At 46.7% G+C, this 26,866-nt stretch overlaps 1 protein-coding gene and 1 long non-coding RNA gene across 4 annotated transcripts; one reads left to right on the forward strand and one right to left on the reverse strand.

The window, feature by feature from the left end:
• The first annotated feature begins 1,368 nt into the window (after nt 1-1,368).
• On the forward strand, nt 1,369-26,172 carry LOC122371008. 3 transcript variants are annotated; one of them, XM_043347041.1, is made up of 5 exons: nt 1,369-1,552; nt 23,498-23,788; nt 24,136-24,273; nt 24,589-24,873; nt 25,624-26,172. In XM_043347041.1, exons 3-5 carry the CDS (start codon nt 24,152-24,154, stop codon nt 25,796-25,798), a joined length of 582 nt encoding a protein of 193 aa, XP_043202976.1. In that variant the 5' UTR covers nt 1,369-1,552; nt 23,498-23,788; nt 24,136-24,151; the 3' UTR covers nt 25,799-26,172. The 3 variants fall into 3 exon arrangements, with proteins under 3 accessions (XP_043202976.1, XP_043202977.1, XP_043202978.1); XM_043347042.1 differs by having other exon boundaries at nt 1,418-1,552; nt 23,488-23,788; XM_043347043.1 differs by lacking the exon at nt 1,369-1,552 and having other exon boundaries at nt 23,628-23,788; nt 24,589-24,614; nt 24,654-24,873.
• Nucleotides 25,509-26,772, reverse strand: LOC122371009. Its single transcript, XR_006254653.1, has 2 exons — nt 26,338-26,772; nt 25,509-26,096 (listed from the first exon to the last, which is right to left on the reverse strand). It is a non-coding gene; the product is annotated as an uncharacterized LOC122371009 (long non-coding RNA).
• Between the last annotated feature and the right edge of the window lie 94 nt (nt 26,773-26,866).

Genomic DNA, 26,866 nt, shown 5'->3' on the forward strand with positions numbered 1-26,866 from the left:
GCTGAATTTATCGATGTGTTTGTCTTCATTTACAATCATTCCAAGGTAGCAATACGTATCTTAATTACATTGACGTAGCATAACGTCTGTCAAGACAGCCTCAGATTCAGATTCACTTTCAGAATCACATTCGGACCCCCTTAGATTTTCATAAAAACTGGTCCATGTGTACAGTTTTGGACGCTGATTCCAATGGTGAAGTCTGTTTTTCGCCACATATTATACTTTGGCCCCTAGAGGCATTCAAAGTTTTTTTGGGCGAAGGGGGACCCCCTTAGATTTTCATAAAAACTGGTCCATGTGTACAGTTTTGGACGCTGATTCCAACGGTAAAGTCTGTTTTTCGCCACATATTATACTTTGGCCCCTAGAGGCATTCAAAGTTTTTTTTTTGGGAGAAGGGGGACCCCCTTAGATTTTCATAAAAACTGGTCCATGTGTACAGTTTTGGACGCTGATTCCAATGGTGAAGTCTGTTTTTCGCCACATATTATACTTTGGCCCCTAGAGGCATTCAAAGTTTTTTTGGGGCGAAGGGGGACCCCCTTGGATTTTCATAAAAACTGGTCCATGGGTACAGTTTTGGACGCTGATTCCAATGGTGAAGTCTGTTTTTCGCCACATATTATGCTTTGGCCCTAGAGGCATTCAAAGTTTTTTTTGGGGCGAAGGGGGACCCCCTTAGATTTTCATAAAAACTGGTCCATGTGTACAGTTTTGGACGCTGATTCCAACGGTGAAGTCTGTTTTTCGCCACATATTATACTTTGGCCCCTAGAGGCATTCAAAGTTTTTTGTGGGAAGGGGGACCCCCTTAGATTTTAATAAAAACTGGTCCATGTGTACAGTTTTGGACGCTGATTCCAACGGTGAAGTCTGTTTTTCGCCACATATTATACTTTGGCCCCTAGAGGCATTCAAAGTTTTTTGTGGGAAGGGGGACCCCCTTAGATTTTAATAAAAACTGGTCCATGGGTACAGTTTTGGACGCTGATCCCCAAAACTGTACCGTCCCGTCCAAAACTGTACCCATGGACCAGTTTTTATGAAAATCTAAGGGGTCCCCCTTCCCCCAAAAAACTTTGAATGCCTCTAGGGGCCAAAGTATAATATGTGGCGAAAAACAGACCTCACCGTTGGAATCAGCGTCCAAAACTGTACACATGGACCAGTTTTTATGAAAATCTAAGGGGGTCCCCCTTCGCCCAAAAAAAACTTTGAATGCCTCTAGGGGCCAAAGTATAATATGTGGCGAAAAACAGACTTCACCATTGGAATCAGCGTCCAAAACTGTACCCATGGACCAGTTTTTATGAAAATCTAAGGGGGGCCGAATGTGATTCTGAAAGTGAATCTGAATCTGAGGCTGTCTTGACAGACGTCGTAGCATAACGATGCGCGTCACCATCATATAGGCACTATCATTATGCGCTTCCTAGAGGAGATGCTTTTATCTAACTTTCGAACTGGGCCATTCATTATCTAAGTTGATTGAGTTTGTTTATCATGCTACAAACGGACCTGCTAAGATTCAATATTCATCGTCTTAAAGGTAGTGTGCCACCTTTGGAAGATTTCCCATTTTATTTTTCCTAGGATAAGAAGCTTCTGTTTTTACCTAATATCGCAAAAAAATCAAAAATGGGCCTGGAATAGTGCCTTTTTCGCCTAAAAGTTTATCGGTTTTTCTATATGTATAACAACTGTAGTGGGCTGACGTGCATGACATGACATGACGTTTATTTGGGTAATGCCTTTGCAACGGCCCCCACAAACACAACAGTTTTACATGACACGACCAACACGAACACGAACACATACTACAAAGTAGGTATCAAGTACCTATATGACATTTTCAGTGATGTTTTTCTCGTTTTTTTTTTTCATGTTATTTCCATTTAGTTGGCTTTAATTGAAAATATTGTTTTCGTAATCTTTTTCTTTTCATTCTTTGTCATCATTTTCATAGTTTTAAATTTTCATAGTTGCACTGATTTGCTGACACTTCACTGCCTCATCCTTTTTCTTCTTGCTTCCCACATCTTGTAAACACTATGTTTATTTTTCTCCATTTGCTTTTCATCATTACTAAATAAAAGGTTTGCCAATATTTCGGTGCTATCTTCCACATGTGGTCGTTGCAACGGCTCAATTACAGATCTCACATCATTGAGCGCTTCGCATCTTAAGAAAAAATGTTCCAAATCTTCTGATTCTCGTCTGCAGAGATCGCATAGGCTGTTTGATTGGTTGATTGATTGGAATTGTCTGCTTTTTATTTGTAATGTGTTCGATCTTGCCCTGTACAGGCATACAGAGGCTGCTGTGTTATCATATACTTTTTCTTCCCTTATCTCTTTTTCTTCCCTTGCAAACAGGCGTCGGCAACAATCGCGAATGCGGCGCACATGTGACAATAAGCAAAGGTCATTATAGAGTTACGACGTACGGGAATGAGTTATCAGCTGTCTCATCGTAGACAACACAATGTCGAGCCTTAAACTGTAAGCCTGTATTGGTATTGTTTCTTTTATTTGGCTGTCGAACATTATTTATGGTTTGAAATATGATTTTTTGTAAAATAATTGATATGAAAAAGCCATCTCTTAACCCGCGAGTTGCTGGGGGGGCGTTAAACGCCCCCACTTTTTTCGCCGGGCCATAGCATAAAAACGGCGCGCCGCAGGCGCGCCAAATTTTGGGTACCTGTAGGGAATTGATTGAAATTCATTGTGACAAAGTTTCAAAAAAATCGGTCGGAAAATTTTTGAGATATCGAGGTTTTAGTGACGTCATGATTTCTGAGTTTTCGACCAAAAACGGCATATGTTCAAAAAATCATATAAAATCACAGAATAGACATACAGACATGCCGTAAACGCCATTAAGCTGCCAATACCATGATGGATCAAATGGCTATCTTCGATTATTGATTATCGTTCCACATTTTCCAAAATCTTGAACTGAATCTTGGCAATTTTTCGTGACTTCTTCACGACCATGATGCATGAATTTCTTAAATTGAACTTTTTGAGCCAAACACGTACACATATAATAAAATGAATGTCACCATCGTGTTCTACGCCCCAAATTACCTATAAAACATGTGTCACAGGCTGCGAATATCAGTTTTGATTTTCGGGGATATGTGCCTACCCGGTTGACCTGACCTTGACCCTGACCTATGCTTGACTGACCCCTATATGGAGCTGACACTCTTGTAGGCCTTATAAGATGGATTGTGCACCGTTTTGACAGAGTTTATGGTGAGAGGCGCCCATTGCGAAGTCCTGAAGTCCATGCTACTGAAAGCCCGATTTCAGGTGTTTGACCTGACCTTGACCCGACCTGTGACCTCAAAATTCAACTTTAAAGTACTTATCTGAAGCGTCTCGTCGCGCCCTTTCGTTTGCCGCCTCGTGCGTTTCGCTGCGCCTATTGGTTCTCGAGTTATCGGCTGGGGGCGTTTAACGCCCCCCCCCCAGCAAAACGGTGGGTGGCGAAATACCCCAGTAACTGCCGGGTTAAGTTATGACCCCATTTCACCACACGCAAGTGGCAGAAATGACAATGATCAGCTGACGCATTTTTCTTGGCCGAAGTCAGAGCGCGCGGCCCGACGCACCCCCACCGCACCACAAAGTATTACCGGGGTTACATGAGCGATCCGTTCCAAATACGCACCACGCTAATGCGCATCAGCTCCCCACAAACGTATCTACGGCACCGGTTACATGAGACTAATTCGTTTTATCTACGTCAAACGGATCTTGTTTGGCTCACCCGGGCTGCCTCCTCGACGGCCGGTAATTCGCATCACAAACGGAATAGGATTAGCGTACAGTCATGGCGCAGTTGCGGCATTTACCGGGACGACTGAACTAAATTTTAAATACTTTTATCATTTGATAGGCTCAAAAACATTTAAAATTAACATGAAATCAAAAAATGAAAACAAAGTTTTCTTGTTTTAAGTCAGTGGGCACTGATTTGCCATGCAGCGACAGCAGGGTGGTCAGAAAAAAATTATCTATCAAAATATTTCATTCATTTTATTTCACATGCAAAGACTAAACCAAAATACCAACATTTTTTTGCTATTTTCTACGAGGCAGCCAATAAAAAAATGCTTAGTATTTTGCATTTTGACGCTTCCAGTCAGCAAAGAATAGTTCTTGTGAAATACGGCCCGAATCGTGTGCCTCAGGCCTGGTGGTTACATGAGCGATCCGTTCCCAAATACGCACTACGCTAATTCGCATCAGCTCCCCAAGAACGCATTCGGTGCATCGACTACATAAGCAAATTCGTATCAGTGACGTCAAACGGATCTAGTTTGGCTCTCGGCCCGATGCGCATTACAAACGAAATAGCATACAAATGTGGCGCACTTCCGTAGCAATAGAGGTGACTGAATTAAAAACTTAATATCTTATGTCTTTTTTGCATTTAATCTGCTCAAAACATTCTCAATTAACTTAACAAAAAAAGTTAAACATAAAGTTGTCTTGCTTTGACTCATTGAGCACTTGCCTCTCTTGATTCGTCTGTAGTGCTGTCAGAAAAATGTTTCAACTGAAAGTACTTTGATATTTTCTTTTTGGTTTTCACTATATTTATTGACAAAATACCGACATATTTTTTTTAATAATTATTTCAAAAGAAGCAAATGAAAAAAATACCTATTATTTTGCATTTTAATGTTTCTTTTTGGAAAGAAATAGCTCCTGTAATACGTATCTTGGTGCTATTCGCTTCTAAGCCTCTTTCTCAGCGGATTTTGTTTGGACCGCCGATTCGTATTAGCAGGTGGATACATGAGTCGGTAGTACGCTCCTGATTCGCATTAGCGGTGAATCCGATCGTGATGTTACAGGCAAAGTGAAAACTCGGGCATTTTGCAAAATGCCTAGGCAATTTGCAAAATGCCTGACCGGCCAGGTATTTTGCAAAATGCCTGGGCAGTTTGCAAACTGCCTGACCCACCAGGCATTTTGCAAACTGCCTGAAATATTTTCCCAGGCATTTTGCAAAATGCCTGACATCAAACTCGCACTAGCGGTGATGTATAGGTAAGCATCATTTGTAACTGGCGCTTACAAAAGTAAATCGCTGTCAATGCGCACCAAGTGAGAAGACACTGCGTTCTCCGGGTAGCGCCGCCGAGTTCAGGTTACTGAGCCCCAGCGGCCGTCGGGTGCCGAGCACCGCGCGTGTTTTCGTTGGTAAACATGCGCTCGGTACAATAACTGCGCTGTTTCTAAGAGCCCTTGGTGGCTTTTTGAAAATACTGTGGGTGGATATTGATCTCTATCAAATTACGAAAATTCGATCGTTACACGTTTACATAATCAATCGCCTCTGCCAGAACAGTAGCCCACCAGAGCAGAATACTGGACATCGCAGCTTTTATACACACGGGTACAACTGTCAAATCCGTATATACGAAAGGTACGGAGACGCCTATATACGGCCTTGCGGAGACGGTGGCTCAAGTCCATTCAGCGGTAGTTCCATCTCGACGGAATTGACGCAAGACGTAGTTTACAGATATCACGAAATTGATGCCCGGTTGGCACGGTCTGTTATGTTGTCCCTCCCATGTCCCTCCTAAGTGCTGAATGGGCGTAATTTTAACGGGTTCGGCACCAGGGCATCTGGACCAAGGCGCTCGACATCTAAATCGGCCATTCCCCGGTATCTGAAGACCTTACCATAAAGCTGAGGCCGCTAAACCTCAGGCTGCAACCCTGAATTTATACCGTCATCCAAAAGTGATGCAGCAGGATTTCGCCAAGACTCACCAAATCTGGACCATTCAGGACTAGAGATTCAGACTTTTTCAGTCATGAGGCGATATTAGAGCTTTTTTAAGTTACTAACCATCCCGACAACCAGTTCTGGGCCAACAGCAGCTCAGAGGCGCTGCACCGTCGAGACAGTGAAGCATCCACTGGTGATTCTCGTTTGGGGTATGATGGGCTACAGAGGCCTCTTTGAGCTTCACCATGTGCCGCAGGGACAGACCACGTGGCCGCTGATAACTTGTCAGCGAGGTGCTGGAGAACACTGACGCAACTACGAGCAATCAATTTCGGGACACAAGTACAATATCCCGCAACAGTTTCGTGACAACCTGTATTCGTGACACCCCTGTATTTGGGCTCAGGCTCAGTGGAACGTATATGGTCAACGCCTGAAGTCAACAAAAACGGTGGAATATATGGAAACTCAGGCATTTTGCAAAATGCCTGGCGGGTCAGGCATTTTGTAAAATGCCTAGGCAGTTTGCAAAATGCCTGGTGGGTCAGGCAGTTTGCAAACTGCCTAGGCATTTTGCAAAATGACTGGCGGGTCAGGCAGTTTGCAAACTGCCTAGGCATTTTGCAAAATGCCCGGGTTTTTACTTTGCCTGTAACAGTGATACGTATTTGCTTTGCTCATGTAACCGCGGATCGGATCGCCAATTCGTACTAGCAGGTGGCTACATGAGTCGGTAATGCGTTCCTAATTCGAATTAGCGGCTAAATACGTATTTACTGTGCTCATGTAACCCCGATATATGAGCAGAAGCCGCGCCCAAAGCCAGGGCCCCGGTAACGTGAGGTAGCCGAGTCGGGGCAGCGTGCGCTGACCCAAGCCGGGGCCGCAGCTTTGGGCGCGGTCTACCGCATCCCCGCGGGCCAGGGCTGCGGAGTCGGAGTCGGAGTCGGAGTCGGAGTCGGTCGGAGTCGACAGTTGTGACCGGGGTCGGAGTCGAAGTCGGAGTCGATTTTAGAAACCCGAGCCGGAGTCGGAGTCGGAGTCACCGAAAATCTGTCGACTCCGCAGCCCTGCTAGGTCTGCGGAGTCGGAGTCGGGAGTTGGAGTCGGTCGGAGTCGACAATTCTGCCCGGAGTCGGAGTCGGAGTCGGAGCTGGTTTTTGAAAGCCGGAGTCGGAGTCGGAGTCGGAGTCGCCGAAAATCCATCGACTCCGCAGCCCTGCCGCGGGCAGCCCCGGGCTATCACATGACACCGGGAGGACGCGCGGCCCCGGCTTGGGTCAGCGCACGCTGCCCCGACTCGGCTACCTCACGTTACCGGGGCCCTGGCTTTGGGCGCGGTCTACCGCACCACCTAACAGGCGTGTTCGAAACCGCAGGAGATGATGATGAACGGGTTTATCGAAACTTGATTGGATGAGCATATCGGTAATAGCGATTTCAGTGTGTGCATTTATTGTTCATAGTGGTGTGAAATGTGGTTGGGGTACGACCGACAACCCGTCGGGGCGAATTTCGCACTGGGGTACTCAAAATTTGAAGAATTTAAGACGTTTCCATGAGTTTTGAAGGTATGGATAAGTTCTAAAAATCCGGTTCTCCTTATCTTGATCTGGGCCATTAACTCCATACGGTCCACGAAAGCTGGCACACTACCTTTAAGCCGGGCTGGACGCATTCCCGCACGCACGTACGCTCACGATTGTCCTTCTCCACATCATGTCTCACGAGTAGCCTATTGTGATGAAATTTGGAATGCGACCTGGGACCAGGAAATGCGAATCAGCAAGGGCTAGGTATATGATTGGGTGGCATGCATGTATCTACCAAAGATCGCCCATGACCATGAGCGCACGCATGATACCGCACGGCATGATAAGACAAATTCGTACTCAGGTCAGGTCAGGTCAAATGTTGAATTTTCACCGTTTAAAAGCATTTCAAGAAATGCGTTGTAAAATCGAGTAAAATGCATTTCATTGAAAATCATCGATGGGGAAATGTACGTCAAACACATATTTTGCTAGTTGAGGTCACTGATACCAGGTCAGGTCACAGACGTCAGGTCACTGAGGGTCACAATATGAAAATATCATGTGATGCATGTTTTATGGTCCATTTTATATGTCAAATGCGATTATGTGGGTCAGGCAGTCTTTGGGGTCAGTTTAGATTATGTTCTGGTGAAGATCAGGTCAAGGTCAGGTCAAGGTCAGGTCAAATAAGGTCAAATTTCAAAGTTAACCCTCGCCCTGGCAGGGGGGCCCTAAGGTTTTTTTTTCGAAAATAGCGTAAAAGCGGTGGCGCGCAGCGCCACCAAATTTGGCACAGCCTATGGGGGCAACCTTTTTACATATGACCTAAAAATTTCAGGTCTACGCGACCTTGGGTCAGGTCAGCAGGTTAGAAAAACCGGTACAAGGTCATAATCAAATTTCAATTTTCTTTTTGCACCTGTCCAACTCACAGTTTTGGACTGACTTCCTTCAAACTTTCAGGATGTGCTAAGTTTACAGAGATGTATAACATATAGTTCGGGTTTTTTTGATGTCACTGACCTGAGGTCAGATAGAGGTCATTACGTCGTAATGTTAAGCCTATGGGAAAATACTAAATTCGGAAAATACTGGAGATATCCGCTTCGTTCTATCACTTTTGTGCTTTGAAACCACAGTACTTAACAGCAGGTCACTTGTTGCTTCTTTGTTTGGTGTACTTATCCATGGGTTAGGTCAAATGAGGTCAACTAAGGTCAAATGACATTTTTGCGAATAACTTGGCACATAATGAAGCTAGAGCTTTAAAATGGTGTCATTGTGTTCCTGGTGATCAGCCGAATCGAATGATATGCAATATGATGCAATTTGGTTAATTTTAACTTAATTAATTAATTAAAGTTCACTTAAATTAAGAAAAACTTTAAGCACACTTAAGCAAGCAAAAAGTACATCATTCGACGCGCCTTGACGTGCTGAGTTCACTGGTGTTTTTTTCTCTATCTTAATTAGATCAAAAGTAATAAGCGAAAAACTTTTGACCTGTTTTTAGCGAAATTTTTACCCCCACAAACCCCCCTAAATATTGACCTAGAGCAACCAAATTTGCACAGGGGCGAGAACTCCAAGGGGTCCTCCTACCTACCAAATTTGATGTTTCTAGGTGTCATAGGAGCCAATCGCGAGGGGGGGGGGGTCGCATCGACCCCCTGCCAGGCGGTGTTATGAAAAATGCCCTGCCAGGGCGAGGGTTAATATTTTTGCATAAAATGGGTATTGGGTATCCATTCGATGCAGCTCGTCACGGGGAGTTTAGTGGTGGTCTTTGTTTTGTGCTACGTGGTCTAGAATTGTTAAAATTGAGTTAAAAGAAATTGACGTCATCAATTTTGAACAGTTTTTTTCGCTATAATTTGGCCAAAAAAGGAGGTATCGATCTAAAATTTGGTATGTAGATAGAAGAACGCGAAGCCATCACATATATTCCGGTGTTGTCGAAATTCGGAAAAAATGTGATTTTTGGCGTTTTTTTTTTTTCCAAAAGATTAACTTTTTTGGTAATTTTTTGATCCCCAAAAAAAATTTTGGGGATCAAAATTCCAAAATTTTGAAAATCCGAGATAGCAGTTTTGTAGCGCCTTCTTTTGTCTATATGACCATATAAAGAACTTTGAAATTGCTTGGTAACTGTAGCTTTTGTGAGCGTTTCAAGATTTCATGTTTTTTGCTCATTTTTGCTCGAACATGACCTCAGTTTGACCTCAATAACTCCTGACCTAAGGTGACCTAGGACTTGAAATTTTGTGTAAAGGTGTCAAATTGATGAAGGGAAAGGTACTGAAAATTTGGCGGCGCTGCGCGGCGCTGTTTTCCTGCTATTCAGGAAAAGCCACAAGGGGGGGCACATTGCCCCCCCCCAGTCGGGGCGAGGGTTAAGCTTTTAAGTGTTGAAGATGCGATCGACTTGTTGGTTCACAAGCTGGCCATGGTCGTTTAAAATGGCTTCATCGTAGATCGATTAGTTTCTGAGATATAACCGGAAAATTAAAAGTGCAAAACCTACCGCTTAATCTCGCGAGAGCCGTACATTGTATAGTCGACTACAGAATGATGTTCCACTCCTCAGAAGCTATCAGTTGACCGGAGCGCTAAATTGTGCCGTTTATCACGCAATTAAGCGTGTTGATTGTGAGCGTTGAGACAAAGATATAATTTGTGAACTCAGCCCGTGTGATGTTGCACAGCCTACCACTCCAGGCAAATAATTGCCTGTGAAAAGTGTAACATCATTCTGTAGTCGACTATACCTACATAGGACATACCTCTAATTGAGATACAAATATATTGCAGCAAGTCCGAGATTTTGACGTCTCAGCAGCAAACTTTGTCATTGATCAACTACAACGAATATGATAGGTATAGATTGGAAAGGTAGGATAAAAATAATCAAATGAATGACGAGCAGAGTGTGTAAGTAGACGCCCAAGCTGTTTGGGCCTTTCCTTTAGCCTTATCTATTATAACTGGTTGGTACCGAAGTTACATAGCCACAAAGATGAAGTCACGCCTTTGAAAATACTACTTACCTACAGGTATAAAGCTAGACGTAAGTGAAAATGAGCCAACATATAACATAGGTCCCCAAGCACACAATGATCAAACTGACGTTTAAACAAACAAATTTGAGATTAGTCGTGTTTTGCAGCTTGCACTCACGTGCATTTTTTTTTTCTCGCACGGGCTTATTACGAGCGAGCCAGCGAGCGGCCCGACCCGGCCCGGCCCGGCCCGGCCCGGCCCGGCTTGGAACGCTTTTGAGAGGCTTACGTATAACTCTGCAACCGCTGGGTCGATTGACATGCGGTCTGTTTTGTTGGGTAGCCTCATTCCTTCTACCCCGTGGTTGACTATTCTTGTAAAAGATTCTTCAATGTGCAATGATGTTACACACTCGTCTAGTTTAATTTTGGTGATGTTTAAACGACGCGCATCACGCTAATTTTCATCATTAATGCGTTCGTGCAGCCTATCGCAGTTTCTATTACAAGATACGCTCCCGTTTCCGACAAGCAGGGTTGAGCTTTGGAATGAACATAAAAAGGTTGCGTGACTGACCACCAAACTCACCGCTCACTTGCGCGCCACTCTTTTACCGATTACGCTCCCTAAGGAATTTGATTGAACACAAAAGACCTAACTGTAATGAGAAACTGTAACGAACTGTAGCAGACCGAACTGCTTATGCAGCTCCCTAAGGAATTCGATTGAGCATAACAGACTGAACTGTAATGATAAACTGTAACGAATTGTTACAGACCGAGCCGTTTACGCTTCCTATAAAGGAATTCGATTGAACATAGCAGACCAAACTATTTCGAAGGAGTATCTGGTACGACTGATATTGAGACATGCATGGGTGTTCTTTACAATTATTTTTTGCAGTGTCTCGACGGCAAATTTGTCTTCTCCTTGAGAGCGTTAGGTGAAAGGTGAAATACATCACTTGAAATGAATTATCGATAAAACATTCATTTTTTACACACACAAAAACTGAAACTGAAAGAGAAAATGCTCAGACCGAGGACGCAGCAGGGCCGCTTCTGTCATCTCTCGCACGGTATCTGCATCTGCAGTTATGTAACCAATAGCCATCCCTCAGTTCACCAGACATCCCCCCTGCAAAAGGAAACGACCTGACCATCAACCCCCCACCCCTCCCGTTCCGCCATGGTGGCCATCCCACATTCAAGGCCACCGCTCCCCACTGCAATCCATAGGAGGCTGTGAGGCGTGACGGGACGACCAGCGAGGCGCCCCAAGGAGTCCGATGACCGCGTGGTCGGCAGTGCATCAGTCACCACCCGCGCGCCGCGCACCGCGCCCCGCGCGCCGGGCGACGGCCGAAAAAGGACGGGGATTCCCCACCTTGGACCCGCAACATTAGCGGCGGGATGGCCTGTGGGAGTCTGCAGGATGGGATGTCCCACAGGCACGCGCTGTGGTGATGTTTTTGACCAGAGGAGAGCCGGCCCGGCCGGGGTCTCTGCAGGGGAAGACGGCAGGTCGAATAGAGGGCAGACCGCATCGCAGTATGTTAATGAGACGCATCAGACACGCGAAGGTCACAGGATGCATAGGATGGTTCATTTATTTCCAGGAGCAAATGGTACTGTAGCTGTAGGGGCAGGGATTAAAAGTAATGTAGTCTTGTGTGTTTTCATGACAAGCCTCTCCGGTTATAAAATATATGCACCTGCTGCATTTGGATAAATCCCCTGTTCTGTAGCCTTCGTGCATGGCTGCGCACACATTCTTTCGCATAGTTAGATTGCCATCAATGAATAACTTATGCCAAAATGATCTAGAGAAGATGCTCTGCCTATAGTTCGATCAACACTTCACCCTGCGGCCTGCACGTAAGAAGTAAACGTAAAACCGCGCACCCATAGTGTGGCCAAACGCCAGATTAGCGCAGGTTTATAAAAAAACGATTTTCGATATTTAAACTTTTGGGACTCTAAATCGATCGTTTTTTTTCTAAAAAATATGTCAATATCACAGTGCTTTTGTTCAATTCCATCACTTTGTTGGTGCTTCACTAATTAAGGTAAAGCTAAAGAGAGCACTGGGGGCACCGCACTGCTATATTCCTGGCTGTGCTAATTTGTTAAAAACGCACACACACATCGCATTTTTAGCAGCTTGGTTACAGTTGTCGGGGAAATTTGGAGATCAATAAAATGAGAAACGATTAACTATGTTTATTTTTGATAGTGTAAACGATTTCCTTCCAAGGAGTGTACATATTAAATCACGATTTCATGTGGTGCTACGGTAGCCTTAGATCAATGGGCCGGCGCTAGAACAACAGCTACCGTATTTTATCTATTGGCTTAGAATGGTGAGGCCATGTAACTGACCTGACCTGAACCCGCGAGTTGCTGGGTAGGGGGGGGGGCGTTAAACGCGCCCACTTTTTTCGCTGCGCTATAGCAAAATTTGGCGCGTCTGCGGCGCGCCAAATTTTGGGTACCTGTAGGGAATCGGTTGAAGTTTGTTGTGACAAAGTTAAAAAAAAATCGGTCGGGAAATTTTTGAAATATCAAGGTTTTAGTGACGTTATGATTTCTGAGTTTTCGAAGAAAAACGGCTTACTCGTATGTTTAAAAAATCATATAAAATCACAGAATAGACATAAAGACCTGCGGTAAACGCCATTAGACTGCCAATACTATGCACAATCAAATGGCTACCTTTGCTTTTGATTATTGTTCCACATTTTCAAAAATCTTGAACTGAATCTTGGCAATTTCTCGTGACTACTTCACGATGCTACATGCATTTCTTAAATTGAACTTTTTGAACCAAACACGTACATATATGACAAAATGAATGTCACCATCGTGCTCTACGCCCAAAATTGCTCATAAAACATGTGTCATAGACTGCGAATACTAGTTTTGATATTCGGGGATATGTGCTTACCTGACTGACCTGATCTTGACCCTGACCTATGTTTGACTAACCCCTGCATGTATCTGACACTCTAGTACAGGCCTTATATGGAGGATTGTGCACCGTTTTGACAGAGCTTATGACGAGAGGCGCCCATCGCGACGTTCTGAAGTCCACGCTACTGATAGCCCACATTTCGGGGTCGTTGACCTGACCTCTGAGCTCAGGTCACCAAAAATATTTTTTTCTTTTTTTCTAGGTGATACGCTACACAACCGTACTCGTAATTTGTTTTTACCTCTAAAACTCTATTTTTAGCAGCTATTTGAAGTTCGCGTCTGTGACGCCGAGGTTTACCGTGCAGGGGTCTAGAAAAACCAACCCTGTGACGTGATCAAGGGGGCTAGGTCCAAATTTTTTACTTCAGAAGATGTCAAAATGATGGGAGTAAAGGTAATGAAAGTTTCGCTTTCCTATCCCTAAGCGTTCGGGACAAATATTCGCCAGGGGGGGGGGGGCGAAAAACGCCCCCCCGGCCCGCGAGGATTTAAGCCTGAAACAGATCTTTTCGCAGTCAGGAAATCGCATGCGAGAGCATATTCAAATACATGGAAGCACGCTCGCATCAATCGCACGCACCTCGCGCATGCGATTGATACGGGCAGAATTATAATGTATTTGAATAGACTCTCGCATGCGATTTTCTGAATGCAGAAAGAGTCTGTTTCAGCCTTTAAAGGCTCAGATGAGGTCTGCGGTGGTCATCAAACTATTTTGTCGTTAACTTGCTCAATGAAAAGTAGGTATATTACGTCGCAAAAAAAAACTTCGATATATTTGTCTTGCCGATATGCATTGACTGATTACTGATAAGTATACAATATGGCATTCTTAGGTCCAGATCTGACCCGATCTGACCTGATCAAAGACCTAACCCTCGCCCATATTTGCCTTTTTACAGCGCCTTAAGTTTGGGGAGGGGAGGTTCGTTCTGCCCCTGAGTGAGCTAGAGCTTCACGGAATAACGAATGTGCTGCCCGTGACGAGAGGAAGCCGATGTTGCCCAATTTTAACCCATTAACGCCCGTAATTCCCCAGCGAACGCACACGAATGCCCATTTGCCGATTTAGAGGTAATGGTCCCCTAAGGGTACCATGTGAGTTTGGTAAATGTGCGAAATCTAGAAATATCCTTTTTTGAAGTGGTACCTTTTGGTACCACTGGGCGTTAATGACATCATTTTTTCGCAAAAACATGCATTTTAGCAGCATACAAGATATTTTTGCCAAGAAGACTTTGCAGCTCATTCGTGAAAATCAGAATATAAGACGACATACTGATCGGCAATATTATGGCAAACGCTCGCCGCTTATGTTTTTCAAGTTGTCTGGTTATGACGTCATTACTGCATGTTTTGCCTAATTGCCATAAACGTCAATGCTATTATTCACCTGGTGGTGGGTCAGTCTAGTGAAGAACTGTACTGTTTCAAGCAAGGCTGCGGAGTCGATGAATTTTCAGTGACTGACTCTGACTCTAATTCAGACTTTAACATTTCAACTCCGACTCAGACTCAGACTCCAGGCATCATTGTCGACTCCGACCGACTCTAACTCATACTCCATCTCCGCAGTCCTGACATGTCTGCGGAGTCGCGGGATTTTTGGCGACTCGAACTCCAGCTCCGGCTTCCACAATCGACTCCGACTCTGACTCCGACTTCAGTTAGAGATATCGACTCCGACCGACTCCCGACCATGGTGTGTCAAAAGTGGAAATAGCCGGTGCGCCGTCTGGCAACCCGGCAGCCCGCCGCCATAGGGAAATTGATGCTTTTTGTCGCTTTTTCGCTCCCTATGAGTCACTTGATCTAATTAGAGCTTAACTAGGAACGAGGCGGGTCACTTGGACGTATTCGGGAGCCGAATACGGTGTTTTGGAGCCAATACCTGGAAAACCCTACCCGCCCAATGCGATTTTTTAAGAGTCTGCATGCCCAAATTAACGTTGAGCGCGGCCGTTTTCGGTCGGTTTTCCCCGACCTTGTGGCGAAATCGCCTTATTTATTCAACCAGGGTGGGCTAATTCGCTTAACTAGGAATGAGGCGTTGAAGAGAATTATTCAAGGAATAGAGCTGTGCAAAAATATTTTTTGTATTGTTAAAACTGTATCCGCCCTCGAACGATAAATATTGTTGACCCATCAGAAGCACATCACCTGGAACGCGTTTGGACTTGGCTGGATCTAATATTAGCGAGCATCTGCTAATGCAATTTCTTGGCTTACATAGAACGGACACAAGCATACATACTTCCTGCCCTTGGGTATTCCTCACTTGAAGGAAAATTTTGCTATAATAACTATTCCAAGCAGTTAACAGGTTTTAGTGCAGTGCCAATTCGGAACCGTTCAGCGCCGCCAGTCTCCCAGGCGGCGCGTAACGGCTGCCGCCGGCCGCCGCGCCGCCGCTCTGGCAGGGTGTTTGACTTCATATCTCTGTTGCTAGAAAAGTTGTGGACCGATTTACTTGATTCTTGCATGAAAAGATCCGCCATTCAATTCTTAGCAGACAACGAAAATTTGACGTTGATTGCACGATCCGCTACCCATATTGTGGTACTGCCATCTATTGACAAGGCTGGCGAACTAAAGCCGGGCGGCTATTTCCACTTTTGACACACCATGCTCAGATTCTGCAGCCCAGGTTTCAAGGCTTGTAGGGTTGTTTATTTTCCTAAGATGCACAAATATCTTTATACAAATGACAAAACTAACGGTTTTCTTAAAGCCATTACCAGCAACCACCCTACATTCTGTGTTAAATTTTCTATCAAAATTATGAAAATAAACATGAAGCCCATTGTTCAAGATCCAGCACAGCCTGTAGTTACAGTTCGTGCACTGCAAGACACGCGCTATACCTACCAAATCTAATCCAGCAACCAACGAGACAGATCTCCAAAATGGACTTCAGCCGGATAGTACAGTGCTGCTTGCGCAGAGGCACACGTTGTAGCAGTCAACACGTCATGTTTCTAGGCTCTAGCCGTTATACTTCTCCATGTACGTCTCCGGGCAGAGCGCTACGCGCCACTTGCCACAGATGACTCTAGTGACAGCCACGTCAGTACAATGCATACGCCTTCATGGCGGAGCCTACTCTTATCCAGTGTCCGCATCAGTCGCGGCGTATGCAGCATTATCAGGTGCACGTACCAAGCAGCAGGTCTGCAGGAACTCATCTGTCACTACGATCCGCATCAATATTTCCTCCGTATGCTACCACACAAACTGCACTGGGATGTGACGTCGTTACCCACATCTTCCTGAATAACAGCAACAGCCTTCCTAAACAACACGACGATCTCAAAACCGTGCCCCTTCCCCTCCCCCCAAGCAATAGGTATTCATTTGGGGCCTTGACCACATGTCTGCTCCGCAGGGGAACCCGCAATAATACCAGCGATTATAGGGCAAACACACTGGCGGATCCAGGCTTGCGTTTTGGGGGGGGCCAACTCATGCAGGAGCCAAACCTAGGGTACCCCCAAATCCTGTTTTCTCATCGGATTTAGGCCACTTATTTTTCGTCACAGCCCTGACACTATGAATTTTTTTTAACTAAAAAGAAAAATATATAAATGGTAGTCCACCCGACCCATGCCTTTATATTACTTTGTAAACACTTACCATTGTTTTTATCGACTAGTTAAAGGGACCCTCCCACCTTAACATTAGATTTGAGCTGAGATAGCCAAAATGGGGTCCCTGGCTCACAATTACCGGTTTCGGCACGCACTCACAGCATCGAGAAATGCCTTAAATCGGAAATATTGAATTTCAAAATTGCAGCATTTTGATTCAGAGGGGCTAATGCTTTTGGATACCCCTCTGAATGTGTGACGTCAGCGGAGATCTAATGATTTTTAATATTTTACTAAAACGTTTGGTAGCATGCGGTGGTATAGGCTGCTTTGCGCGCAACAAATGCCGCACTTTCAAATAAAGTCGCTAGGAACAGCAGCAGATATCCCAAAAAGTAAACAAAAATAAAAGTCTAATCTCTTGAAAACCGGTGAATATTTTTCGATAAAATTTGGTAGATATTCGTTTTCGCCCTTTCTGAACCTAGCGACATCACTTTCATGCCAATTCATTAACTTTTTTGAAGGTGGGAGGGTCTCTTTAACCCGCTTCGAGTCAGTGCTTGGGTCCCTTTGCGGGCCGGAGGTGGTAAAACAGCCCTGTCTAACTCGGCTCCTGGGCCACGCCCTGATTGAACTATGTTTCATTATCGTTTGGGGGAGGGGGAAAACGGGCCACTTTAGGCCTCTGGGAAGGGGGCATGGCCCTAAATGCCCCCTCCCTGGATCCGCCAGTGTAAGAAGAGACCATTGGAGCTGCAGTTGGGTACCTCAGACATCAGGGTACGCCCTCAGATGTATGTATAGGACTCGCATGGAGACCTCTTATGCTATAGTGTACTGAAAGGACCCAAAGGAGCCTGTCTATATGGGCTCCCGGAGATAGACGTGGGCCCTCAGGAGCCCGCCAGAGCCCCAATGAGGGATAAGTGAGGGATACCAAGTGCCTGCAATTGCATATTGCATAAGCCATAACGCCTTTACAAATCAATATATTATGCATCCGTGGCAGATCCAAGGGGGGCCACATGGGTCATGACCCCCTTGGTGCCCGGGGGCACCACAGGCCTGTCAGGGGCACCACCGGCCTAGTATGGGCACCACCAGCCCGCCAGGGGCACCACAGGCCTAGCAAGGGCACCACGGGCCTGTGAGGGGCCCCACAGGCTTGTCAGGGGCACCCCAGGTCTGTCAGGGACACCAGAGACCTGCCAGGGGCGCCGCCGGCCTCGCAGGGGCACCATGGGCCTGTCAGGGACACCAGAGGCCTAGCAGGGGTACCACAGGCCTTACAGGGGCACCACCGGCCTTGCAGGGGCACCTTGGGCCTGTCAGGGGCACCACAGTCCTGTCAGGGCCCAGGGGCACCAGCGGCCTAGCAGGGGCACCACAGGCCTGCCAGGGGCACCACCGGTCTAGCAGGGGCACCATGGGCCTGTCAGGGGCCCCACCGGCCTCGCAGGGGGCACCACCGGCCTCGCAGGCATCACGGCATCACGCAGGGGCACCTTGGGCCTGTCGGGGGCATCACGGGCCTGTTGGGGGCACTTTAGGCTTGTCAGGGGCACCACAGTCCTGTCAGGTCCCAGGGGCATCAGCAGCCTAGCAGGGGCACCCTAGGCCCGCCAGAGGTACAGCCCACCGCTAAAGTAATGTAGGGTTTTACCAAACTCAACGGTTGGCTTTGACTGGCGATTGTTTAATGCGAAGTGATTGAAAAGAAGATGTCAATAGCTAAAGTTGCAGCTGCAAGGGTGACGATACATATAAGCTACATTCAAAGTTTCATTGTAGTCTGGCTAATCGTTCCTAGGCTGCTTAACCCTCGCACGACCAGGCCATTTCTCATAACACGAACGACCAGGGGGGGGGGGGGGGGTTGTTACGACCCCCCCCTGGCGTTTCGAAACGGAAGGTCGTAGAGCTTAGCGGAAAAAACCAACGGATTGCTCTCAACGAGATCTCGCGATTGGTGGTATATTTTTTGGTCCTAGGTCAACATTTGACCTACTTATGACCGGTCAAAGGTCAAATTTTCCGAAAAAATCACACTTTTTCAACTTTCCGCGGCGATTGCGGCAAAACGGTGGGAGATATCGACTTGAAACCTTCACTATCGTGTTCCTTGATCAATTCTGTATCGTTTGGTATGTATTTCGTTTCCCTAGCTCTAAAAATGGCGCGTTGGGAGCGCCGGAAGTCGGCAAGGTCACAGTCGGCGGCAGAAATTCGAAAAATCAAAATTTAAATTTTTGAAATCTGATTGTATTTTTGGATTTGGGAGGTCCATTTGCTCCCTATAGAAGCTAATATTGCTGCATATTCCCATTGAGGTGACAAGAATTAGCAAAATAGTGGTTCGGGCGCTTTTCAAAAATAGTACCGGACGCTGTTCCTCTTGTGACGTCATAGCTCCGTGACCTGACCTGACCCGGTCAATTTTCTTGCACCACACGATAGCCAATGCTTGCCCCAACATGCATGGGAAGTTTCATCATGATCCATCAAACAATGTGGGTAGCACCGGCAGAAAACCTAGGGATTCGGCGCACACGTTTGGTAACTGTCGGCCGGAGGCTGTACCTCTTATGACGTCATAACTCCGTGACCTGACATGACCCGATCAATTTTTTCGGCAAAAGATGCGCAAAGGTTGCCCCAGAGGGTATTGAAAATTTCAGCCCGCTACGACAAGCCGTTTAGCGTGCACTTCGAAAAAACCTCAGGGGGGGGGGGTTGATACAACCCCCCCCAGGCGTTCTAGGGTTAAACCCCACATTACTTCTGCTGTGGACTGTACCACAGGCCTGCCAGCGTCCAGGGGCACCACAGGCCTAGCAAGGGCACCACGGGCCTGTCAGGGGCACCTCAGGCTCCCGTGCCCCCCCCCCCTCCCCCCCAGATCCGCCAGTGATGCCACACCACGCGAAACACCGCCAACTACCAGCTGCCGCGCCATAAACACGTGCCAACAACAGCCTTTTTTTAAGGTCGACTCCGCTCGCGCAACTTTTGACTGACCCTCACTGCTACTATGTATATTGCTTCCATATTATGCTGTGGAAAGCTTTACTTCACCAAGTGGCTAAAAACCTCCATCAAGGTATATTTTCTTAGCAATTTTTCTGGCGTTTTGGGGGGGGCCAAACAGGCCACTTTAGGCCTTTGGGGGGGGCCATGGCCCCCGTGGCCCCCCCTGGATCCGCCAGTGGGCAAACATCCTATCCAACATCACTGCGTCACGTCAGCGGTAAATGACCAAGCAGCAATGAATGCATCAGTTTCAAGCGGCGAGGGCGACGAAGGCACTCCCCTCTTCGATCTCTCTTTAGATTCTATTTGTCGTAAACTGCACACCGTCCCTGAGAAACGTTACGCGAACGACTCTCAGCCTACACAGGCGCCCCTTTTCGCATAGAGACGCCCCCATGGGTTTCCTAGGTGCCCCCTCTTTCGCATGTGGGCGAAAGAGGGGCACCTCTTTAGACCTAGCAGGCGCCCCTCGTTCCCATTGAGGTGCCCCTATGGGCTTCACAGGCGCACCTCTTTCTGTATGCCTCAGAGGCGTTCATCTTTGGGATGCAGTGGCCAAGCTTTCGTATGGAAGTTCGACTTTGACCTTTATGGGCGCCCCTTTTGCATGGCGGCGCCCCTTTTGCATGGCGGCGCCCCTTTTGCATGTTGGTGCCCCTACATATACCATGGGCCTCATGGACCTCAAAGGCACTCCTAAAGGCTTCACGGGTGCCCCTCGTTCGCATGCACGTGCTCCTATGGGCATCTAAAGTCGCTCCTATGGACATCCTCGTTTGCATTGAATCGCCCCTATGAACTTAATATGCGCCTCTCTTTTGCATATAGGGGCCCCTATGGCCTCACAGGCGCTCCTCTTACGCACCCAATTTCTTTAGGCGATAGCGTCCCCTTGAGGGATGGCGCCCCCAAATGGCAGTTTGTCCGCATCACTCCGTTGAACATTGTTACGCGTCTGCACAGACCGCACACGCATGAAATTGCGAAAAAACGCTTAGCTTAACGCCCAGTGGTACCAAAAGGTACCAACAATAATTCTGTCCCTAGGGACGCCAGGATTCATGACGAAACATCGGATTTTCTGCTTAACTGCAGCTACAAGTTCATAATCTTTAATGTAAACACACTTTGGCTAGAAAAATATTCACAGACAAGCAAATACAAACGTTTCCTTCTCCCGACGTCAGCCAGTGACTGTGGCGCCTCGAAACACTCCTCGCTTTTCTGCACCTCACACGAAGTTCTTCTTAGCATCACGTTATTTTTACCCAACAGCATATCCGGAAAGGAGACGATTATCCAATGACAGAATCTATGTGGCGAAAAAACGTATGGTCTCATCGCAGCAAGCCAAAATGTGCGTTGGTACCTTTTGGTACCGCTGGGCGTTAATGGGTTAACCCTCGCCCGTATTGGTGTTTTTCCAGCCGCGAACGTATAAGGGGGGGGGGGGTCCGTTGGACCCCCCCTTGCCGTTTCACCCCTGATTGAGCTAGAGCTTCGCGGAAAAAACGAGCGTGTTGCCCGTGAAGAGAGGAAGCCGATGATATCCTATTTTAAGGTCCTAGCTCATCGGTTGACCTTCCAGATCAGGTCAATGACCCAAAAGTCGGGAAAATCGGGACCTGTTAGAAAGTCGTAAAGCGTGGCTGCTATGGGTTTTTTTCGGGGCGCTGATCACGAATGTTATATTAGTTTTGAACACAGATGATGTCTTCATGCATTTAGGCCAGGTCGGGTCAGGTCAGGTCAGGTCAACCAGTAAGGGTATTCGTAGTAGGCGGCAACCGCCTCTGATAGCTTCGTAACATGTTACAAAGGCACCAAAACTACTTCGTAAATGTTCATATGGTTGCTAAATTCGAATTCAGCTCCAAAAACTCGTTAGGCGGCACGGGCGGACATCGATAGCAGCGCCTCTATCGGTCACTAGGGTAAGCTGGGCTGTAGGCGACAAAATACCGGCTGAGTTGTCACATGTTAAATAGGTTTATAGACATCCGTCGTGTGAAAAAGTTGAACTTTTGCCTTCAATATTTCTACAGGCAATTTTAGAAGTGCCTTCACATAGATTACAAAACCGTTTAAATTATTTTATTCACTTCAAGCCTTCCCTATTGTTCTTGATGATGCGGGAACTATTTCTAATTAGTGTTTCTAGCTTAGTAAAAGAACATATTGTGCAAACGATGAAAAAAACATAAATGGAAGATTTTAAATGCAATTTTCTGTAACAAATAATGGTAAATTCTCTACACATCAAGGGAAAGGTGCATGCTAACTGATAATTTAAAGTTCTTGGGGCCAGTTGTTTTCTTCTTTTCTTACGTCGCCCCAATGGCCGCGAATACACTTGTGATAACGCCTATCGTGGCCTGTAAAACTCGAAAAAGTGAACCGAGGTCATCAAAGGTCAATGACCTGACCTGACCTTCCGGTGACCTTGACACCCACCCTAATGCATGGGAGCAACATCATATCCCATGTTTGAACGCTTAAAACCACGAAAAGACTGCAAACGCGCCGCTAATGCGAGCCGACATACGCCGAATCGCGATTCCGGCCAAACATGGTCTCGAAAAGTAGGTTACTCGTCAAAGGTCATTAGGGTCAGGGTCACGAAAATTTCAGGGTAGGTGTAAAATTGATTAACTCGAGGGTACTGAAAGTTTCGTCGCGATCGGCCGCTTTTTACGCGAGTTATTTGCGAAAAACCGAGGGGGGTCCGTTCGACCCCCCCCCCCCTATACGGGTGAGGGTTAAGTCCATATTCGGTTGACGATCGGCCCTTTTTTGCGCGAGTAACCGCGATTTGCGGAAACCCCAGGGGAGTCCGTTCGACCCCCTGTAAAGTGCGAGGGGTTCCAAATAGACTTCTGGGAGCCAAGGTGTAATTTTTTTCGAGCATCAGAGAAGAACACTGACACCCAAATCACCAATGCATTTTCACGTGCTCGAAAACTCGGTACGATAAACGGCGATCGTGTTAGAGAATCCATATGCATTTTACAACCACCATCGGCCTTAGGCTCTATGGCATCAAAATTAGCTGCTGGGCCTTAGGATGAGCTATCGAGGTATATTTATTGCTTGAACTTTTGTCAGGTCTAGGCATTATTTGTTCAACTCGAGGGGAGCTATTCTTTACATGCTCTTCAGGATTTCGGCACACATTACAATGATTTTTTTTTCCGATTAGAGTAAGGTCGACGTCATGAAAAGCCACTGGTCGTTTTTTGGCGATATCTTTTGCCAGAGGCAAGCTACAGCGATGACAACAAGGCCATGATGAAAACACATTTACCATGTGCAGCCCGATACCAAGGATCAATTGATATTAACATGAAATTGGTCAGTACAATATTTGTGTTTCCTTTTTAAACCGTTGTGAAAACAGCTACGGCATATGCTTCCCTTGGTGCAATGCTTTTACTAATGATATTTTCGACAATTCTGTTTTTTCTTGCCAAAAGAAAGTAAGGGTGATAAACAGTCTTCGTAAGAAACGCAGTTTAGCAGTTGTAGAATGACCATGCAGTGCAAGCTCCGACACGTTTCTATGATAACAATGACCCCCGCCTTCCGTCTGCCGAGCTGCCCATAGTCGCCGAGTTACTGCCGCCTTCCGTGCAGCGACGGCTGCCTCCCCCGCGTCCACCGCGCCGCGCGGCGCGGCGGGGCGGGGCGGCCTCCTCGGTCGCTTCTCGATTCGTCTGCGGCCGCCGGCACCTGTGCGACGCCGGCCGGTGACCTCACGGCTAGGCGTGCCTCCTCTCAAACCGCCGGCAGCCCGATGCCCAGCGGCCGTCTCCTATATAAGCTGCGGAGCGACTCCCAGCAGCAGTCTGCAGCTAGCCTCGCTCGGGCATTACTGATCAGATAGTCCACTCCGCAGGTAAGCTCGGGGTCAGCTGCAGTCCACGACGGACCTACCCGTCCACTGTCTTCATTTGACATATTTATTACTGACGATTTGCTTCTGGTTGTCTTTCGTCAAGCTCTGGCCACGTTTGCCGTTACATGTCATGGAACATTCCATTAAACCCCTCGATTGTTTCACCGCTTATATTTTCTGCTTCGTATGCAATATATTATACACATGTTTGTGCATTAGAATCTTCAGATAATTTCCCTCTGAAAGTATACTTCTTCAAAAGGTTGGCGGCCATTCAGGACCAGGTGGAAGGTTTTGTTCCAGCCACATCCGATAGTATACTAATTACTAACCACGTTCGGCTCCAGTTCGCAGAGCCTCACGATGAAGTTCCTGTACGTGTTGGCTGCACTGCTGGTGTTGACCCAGGTCATCCAGGTGGAGGCCCTCTTCGGTCTGATCGCGCTCAAGGCGGGTGCCATCGGCTACGCTCTTGGCAGGGCGAGGTACGTTGGTGTCCGTGGAAAATATGGACGAGTTATGTGCTTGATGGGGAGATATTTCTATTGAAAATAAGGAAATGAGCGTTATTTGTAGGAACTGCTGAAGTGAAGTTGTCTGCTTCTATAATGTTCACTCTAAGCAATTCAACTCTGCGTTCGAATAAAAAGAATGCCAATTGCTGTGGGAGGAGTGGCTAGCGTTTTAAGCACATCTTAGTAACTAATTCCGGTAGCTGGTGTTGTTTGTTGCATTGTTGATCACAGTCTGGACAGGTAGCCAAGAGGTAATCGCTTCATCCTCTTACTTTTTCCCCTCAGCCGCGGTTTCCGTGGTGGCTACGGCCGTCGCCGTGGCGGCTACGGCGGCTACGGTCGCCGGTACGGTCGCCGTGGCGGCTACGGCCGACACCGGTACGGCCGCGACCTGACGGCCGTGCAGGAGCTGGACGAGACGAGCAGGGAGGGTCTGCAGATGGACGCCTACTTCGCCGCCGTGCAGCTCGGAGACGAGGACGGCTGCGGCCTGCGCCTGGTCTGTGAGCTGCGCACCATGGACCCTGCCCAGCTCGGCGAGGAGGAGAACATGATCCTGGCGCTGTTCGGGTGAGATATAGGGTCGAGCGTGTTCTCTGGTTCAGTTACTGGGTGCCTTTGGAGGGGTGGTTTAGTAGTTAGGTGCCCGAACGACGATAAACCAATGAGCTACAACAGAGCGTTTCAGCCCGATATTTCTACTATGTTTGCCTGGAATGTAGGGGCTTCTCATTTTAGCTATGAGATTATCATGTTTCACTCAAATAGTGGAGCTGTTATGCCCCTGTATCATAAATATTTCATCTGGTGTATAAGTTCTGGCATGCTTTGCTCATACGGAATGCACCACGAACATTGTCAATGTAAGATGTAGTACGCCCACCCAGCTTATGACAGAACGGCTGGTTTCCCATTAGTTCCCTGTCATAAACGGCCCTTCTGGCGATCTTTCAACTACCGTCGAGTCATGGCCATGTGCCTGAATCATATTCCTGCTGCCACTGTGGCGCGGCATAGAGAGTTCAATGGCTGCCTCACAGTCGGCATTTGTATGCAATATGCATCGTTGCATTCTCAAGAGTCGAGATATAACTGTACCCATGCAAAACGAATAGTGCGCCCAGTTTCCTCTACCGCCTTTTGCAGTCGAGGCAGTCATGGTGTGTGCAGGAGCTCTTAACGGTGCCAGCGCCACAAAACAAACATAAAAGAAAGCAATAAATTCCACCACGCCTCTTCTGCTGCTTACATACTAAACCTGCCCTCCAGTCTGGCAAACAACCAGAAGCGCCCGCTGACGATTATTTTCTCTCTCTGCAGCTCGAACGTACCCAGCTCGGGCCGTCCCGACTCGCCGAAGCTGGCGTATGACGCGGCTGCCGACCTGGGAAGCCGCGCCGGATCTGTGGAGGTGTGCGCCGAGACCTTCCACGCATGCCAGTACGGCTCCGCTGAGCTGATCCAGGCCATCAAGGACAGCAGTCCCGAGCAGTGAGCTCGTCCCGATCGTCTGCCGTCCCTCGTCTTTCGTCTGAGTTTCGTCCGTTGTGTCCCGTCTGAAGTCAGCTTTCGGCACAGCTGTGGGCGATTGCTGTTGCTTGTTAGTACCTACCTTACTGAGGCATTATGAGTGTTGGCTGTTCCGAGCACGCTGCTAGCGCTGATTTTGACAGCGTTAGCACGCCGCTGTTGTTTGTACGCAGCTTTACTATCATCATCTGTTCATGATTCTGTTCGGGCAAGTGAACAGACAGGCCAGTTCGTCCCGGTTCTGCAATGTTCGCTGCCAGACCCTGCAATGTATGACATCATCTTCGATTTCATCCGTGCTCAGCTATGTGGCATGAACAATACATGTGTTGAAAATGAGGACGCTGCCATATTATTCAAACGAAAGAAGGTGAAGAACATCACTCACAGCTACATATATGAATGCATCACACAAAAAGATAGAAGCTAGGAGATGAAACAAAGGAATTAACAGGAAAATATTTCATTGAGAATGATTGGTAAAGAAAGTGCGATTGTACTCACCACCAGCACACCAATTTTCTTGGGCCTTGTTATCTTTTTTAATCTCGATGTATTGTTTTACTTATTCAGTCATTACATACGCATCATCTGGACAATTTGACGATAAAGCGGATGGTTAGATAAAGATTGAATTTCTTGGAGGTAAGCTATGGTATTTCTGAGCATGATTAATAATGTAAATAGAGTGAATAACCTTATGCTCATGTTATATGTTGCAAATTGATATAATTAAAACTAAATTGATATATTTCGATATTGCACCGTCATCAGAATAAGAATAGCAATTAAGCAGCGAAACAAAGCCGATTCAAACGGAATACAAAACGTGCATCTTTTGATATGGTTCTCGTTGGATAAGGTCGATCAGTACGTACAATCATTCAAGTGCGTGTCAACATTTGCACATTATACATGGTAATGCTTTCAAATATACATAATGCCAAAAATACATATACGTTTACAATATACATACTTTACATAATAGTAGGATACATGGATGGATACATACTTTACATAATAGATGGATACA

The sequence above is a fragment of the Amphibalanus amphitrite genome, unplaced genomic scaffold (genome assembly GCF_019059575.1).
Source record: "Amphibalanus amphitrite isolate SeventyFive unplaced genomic scaffold, NRLGWU_Aamphi_draft 001194F_arrow, whole genome shotgun sequence".
Lineage (NCBI taxonomy): Eukaryota > Metazoa > Arthropoda > Thecostraca > Balanomorpha > Balanidae > Amphibalanus > Amphibalanus amphitrite.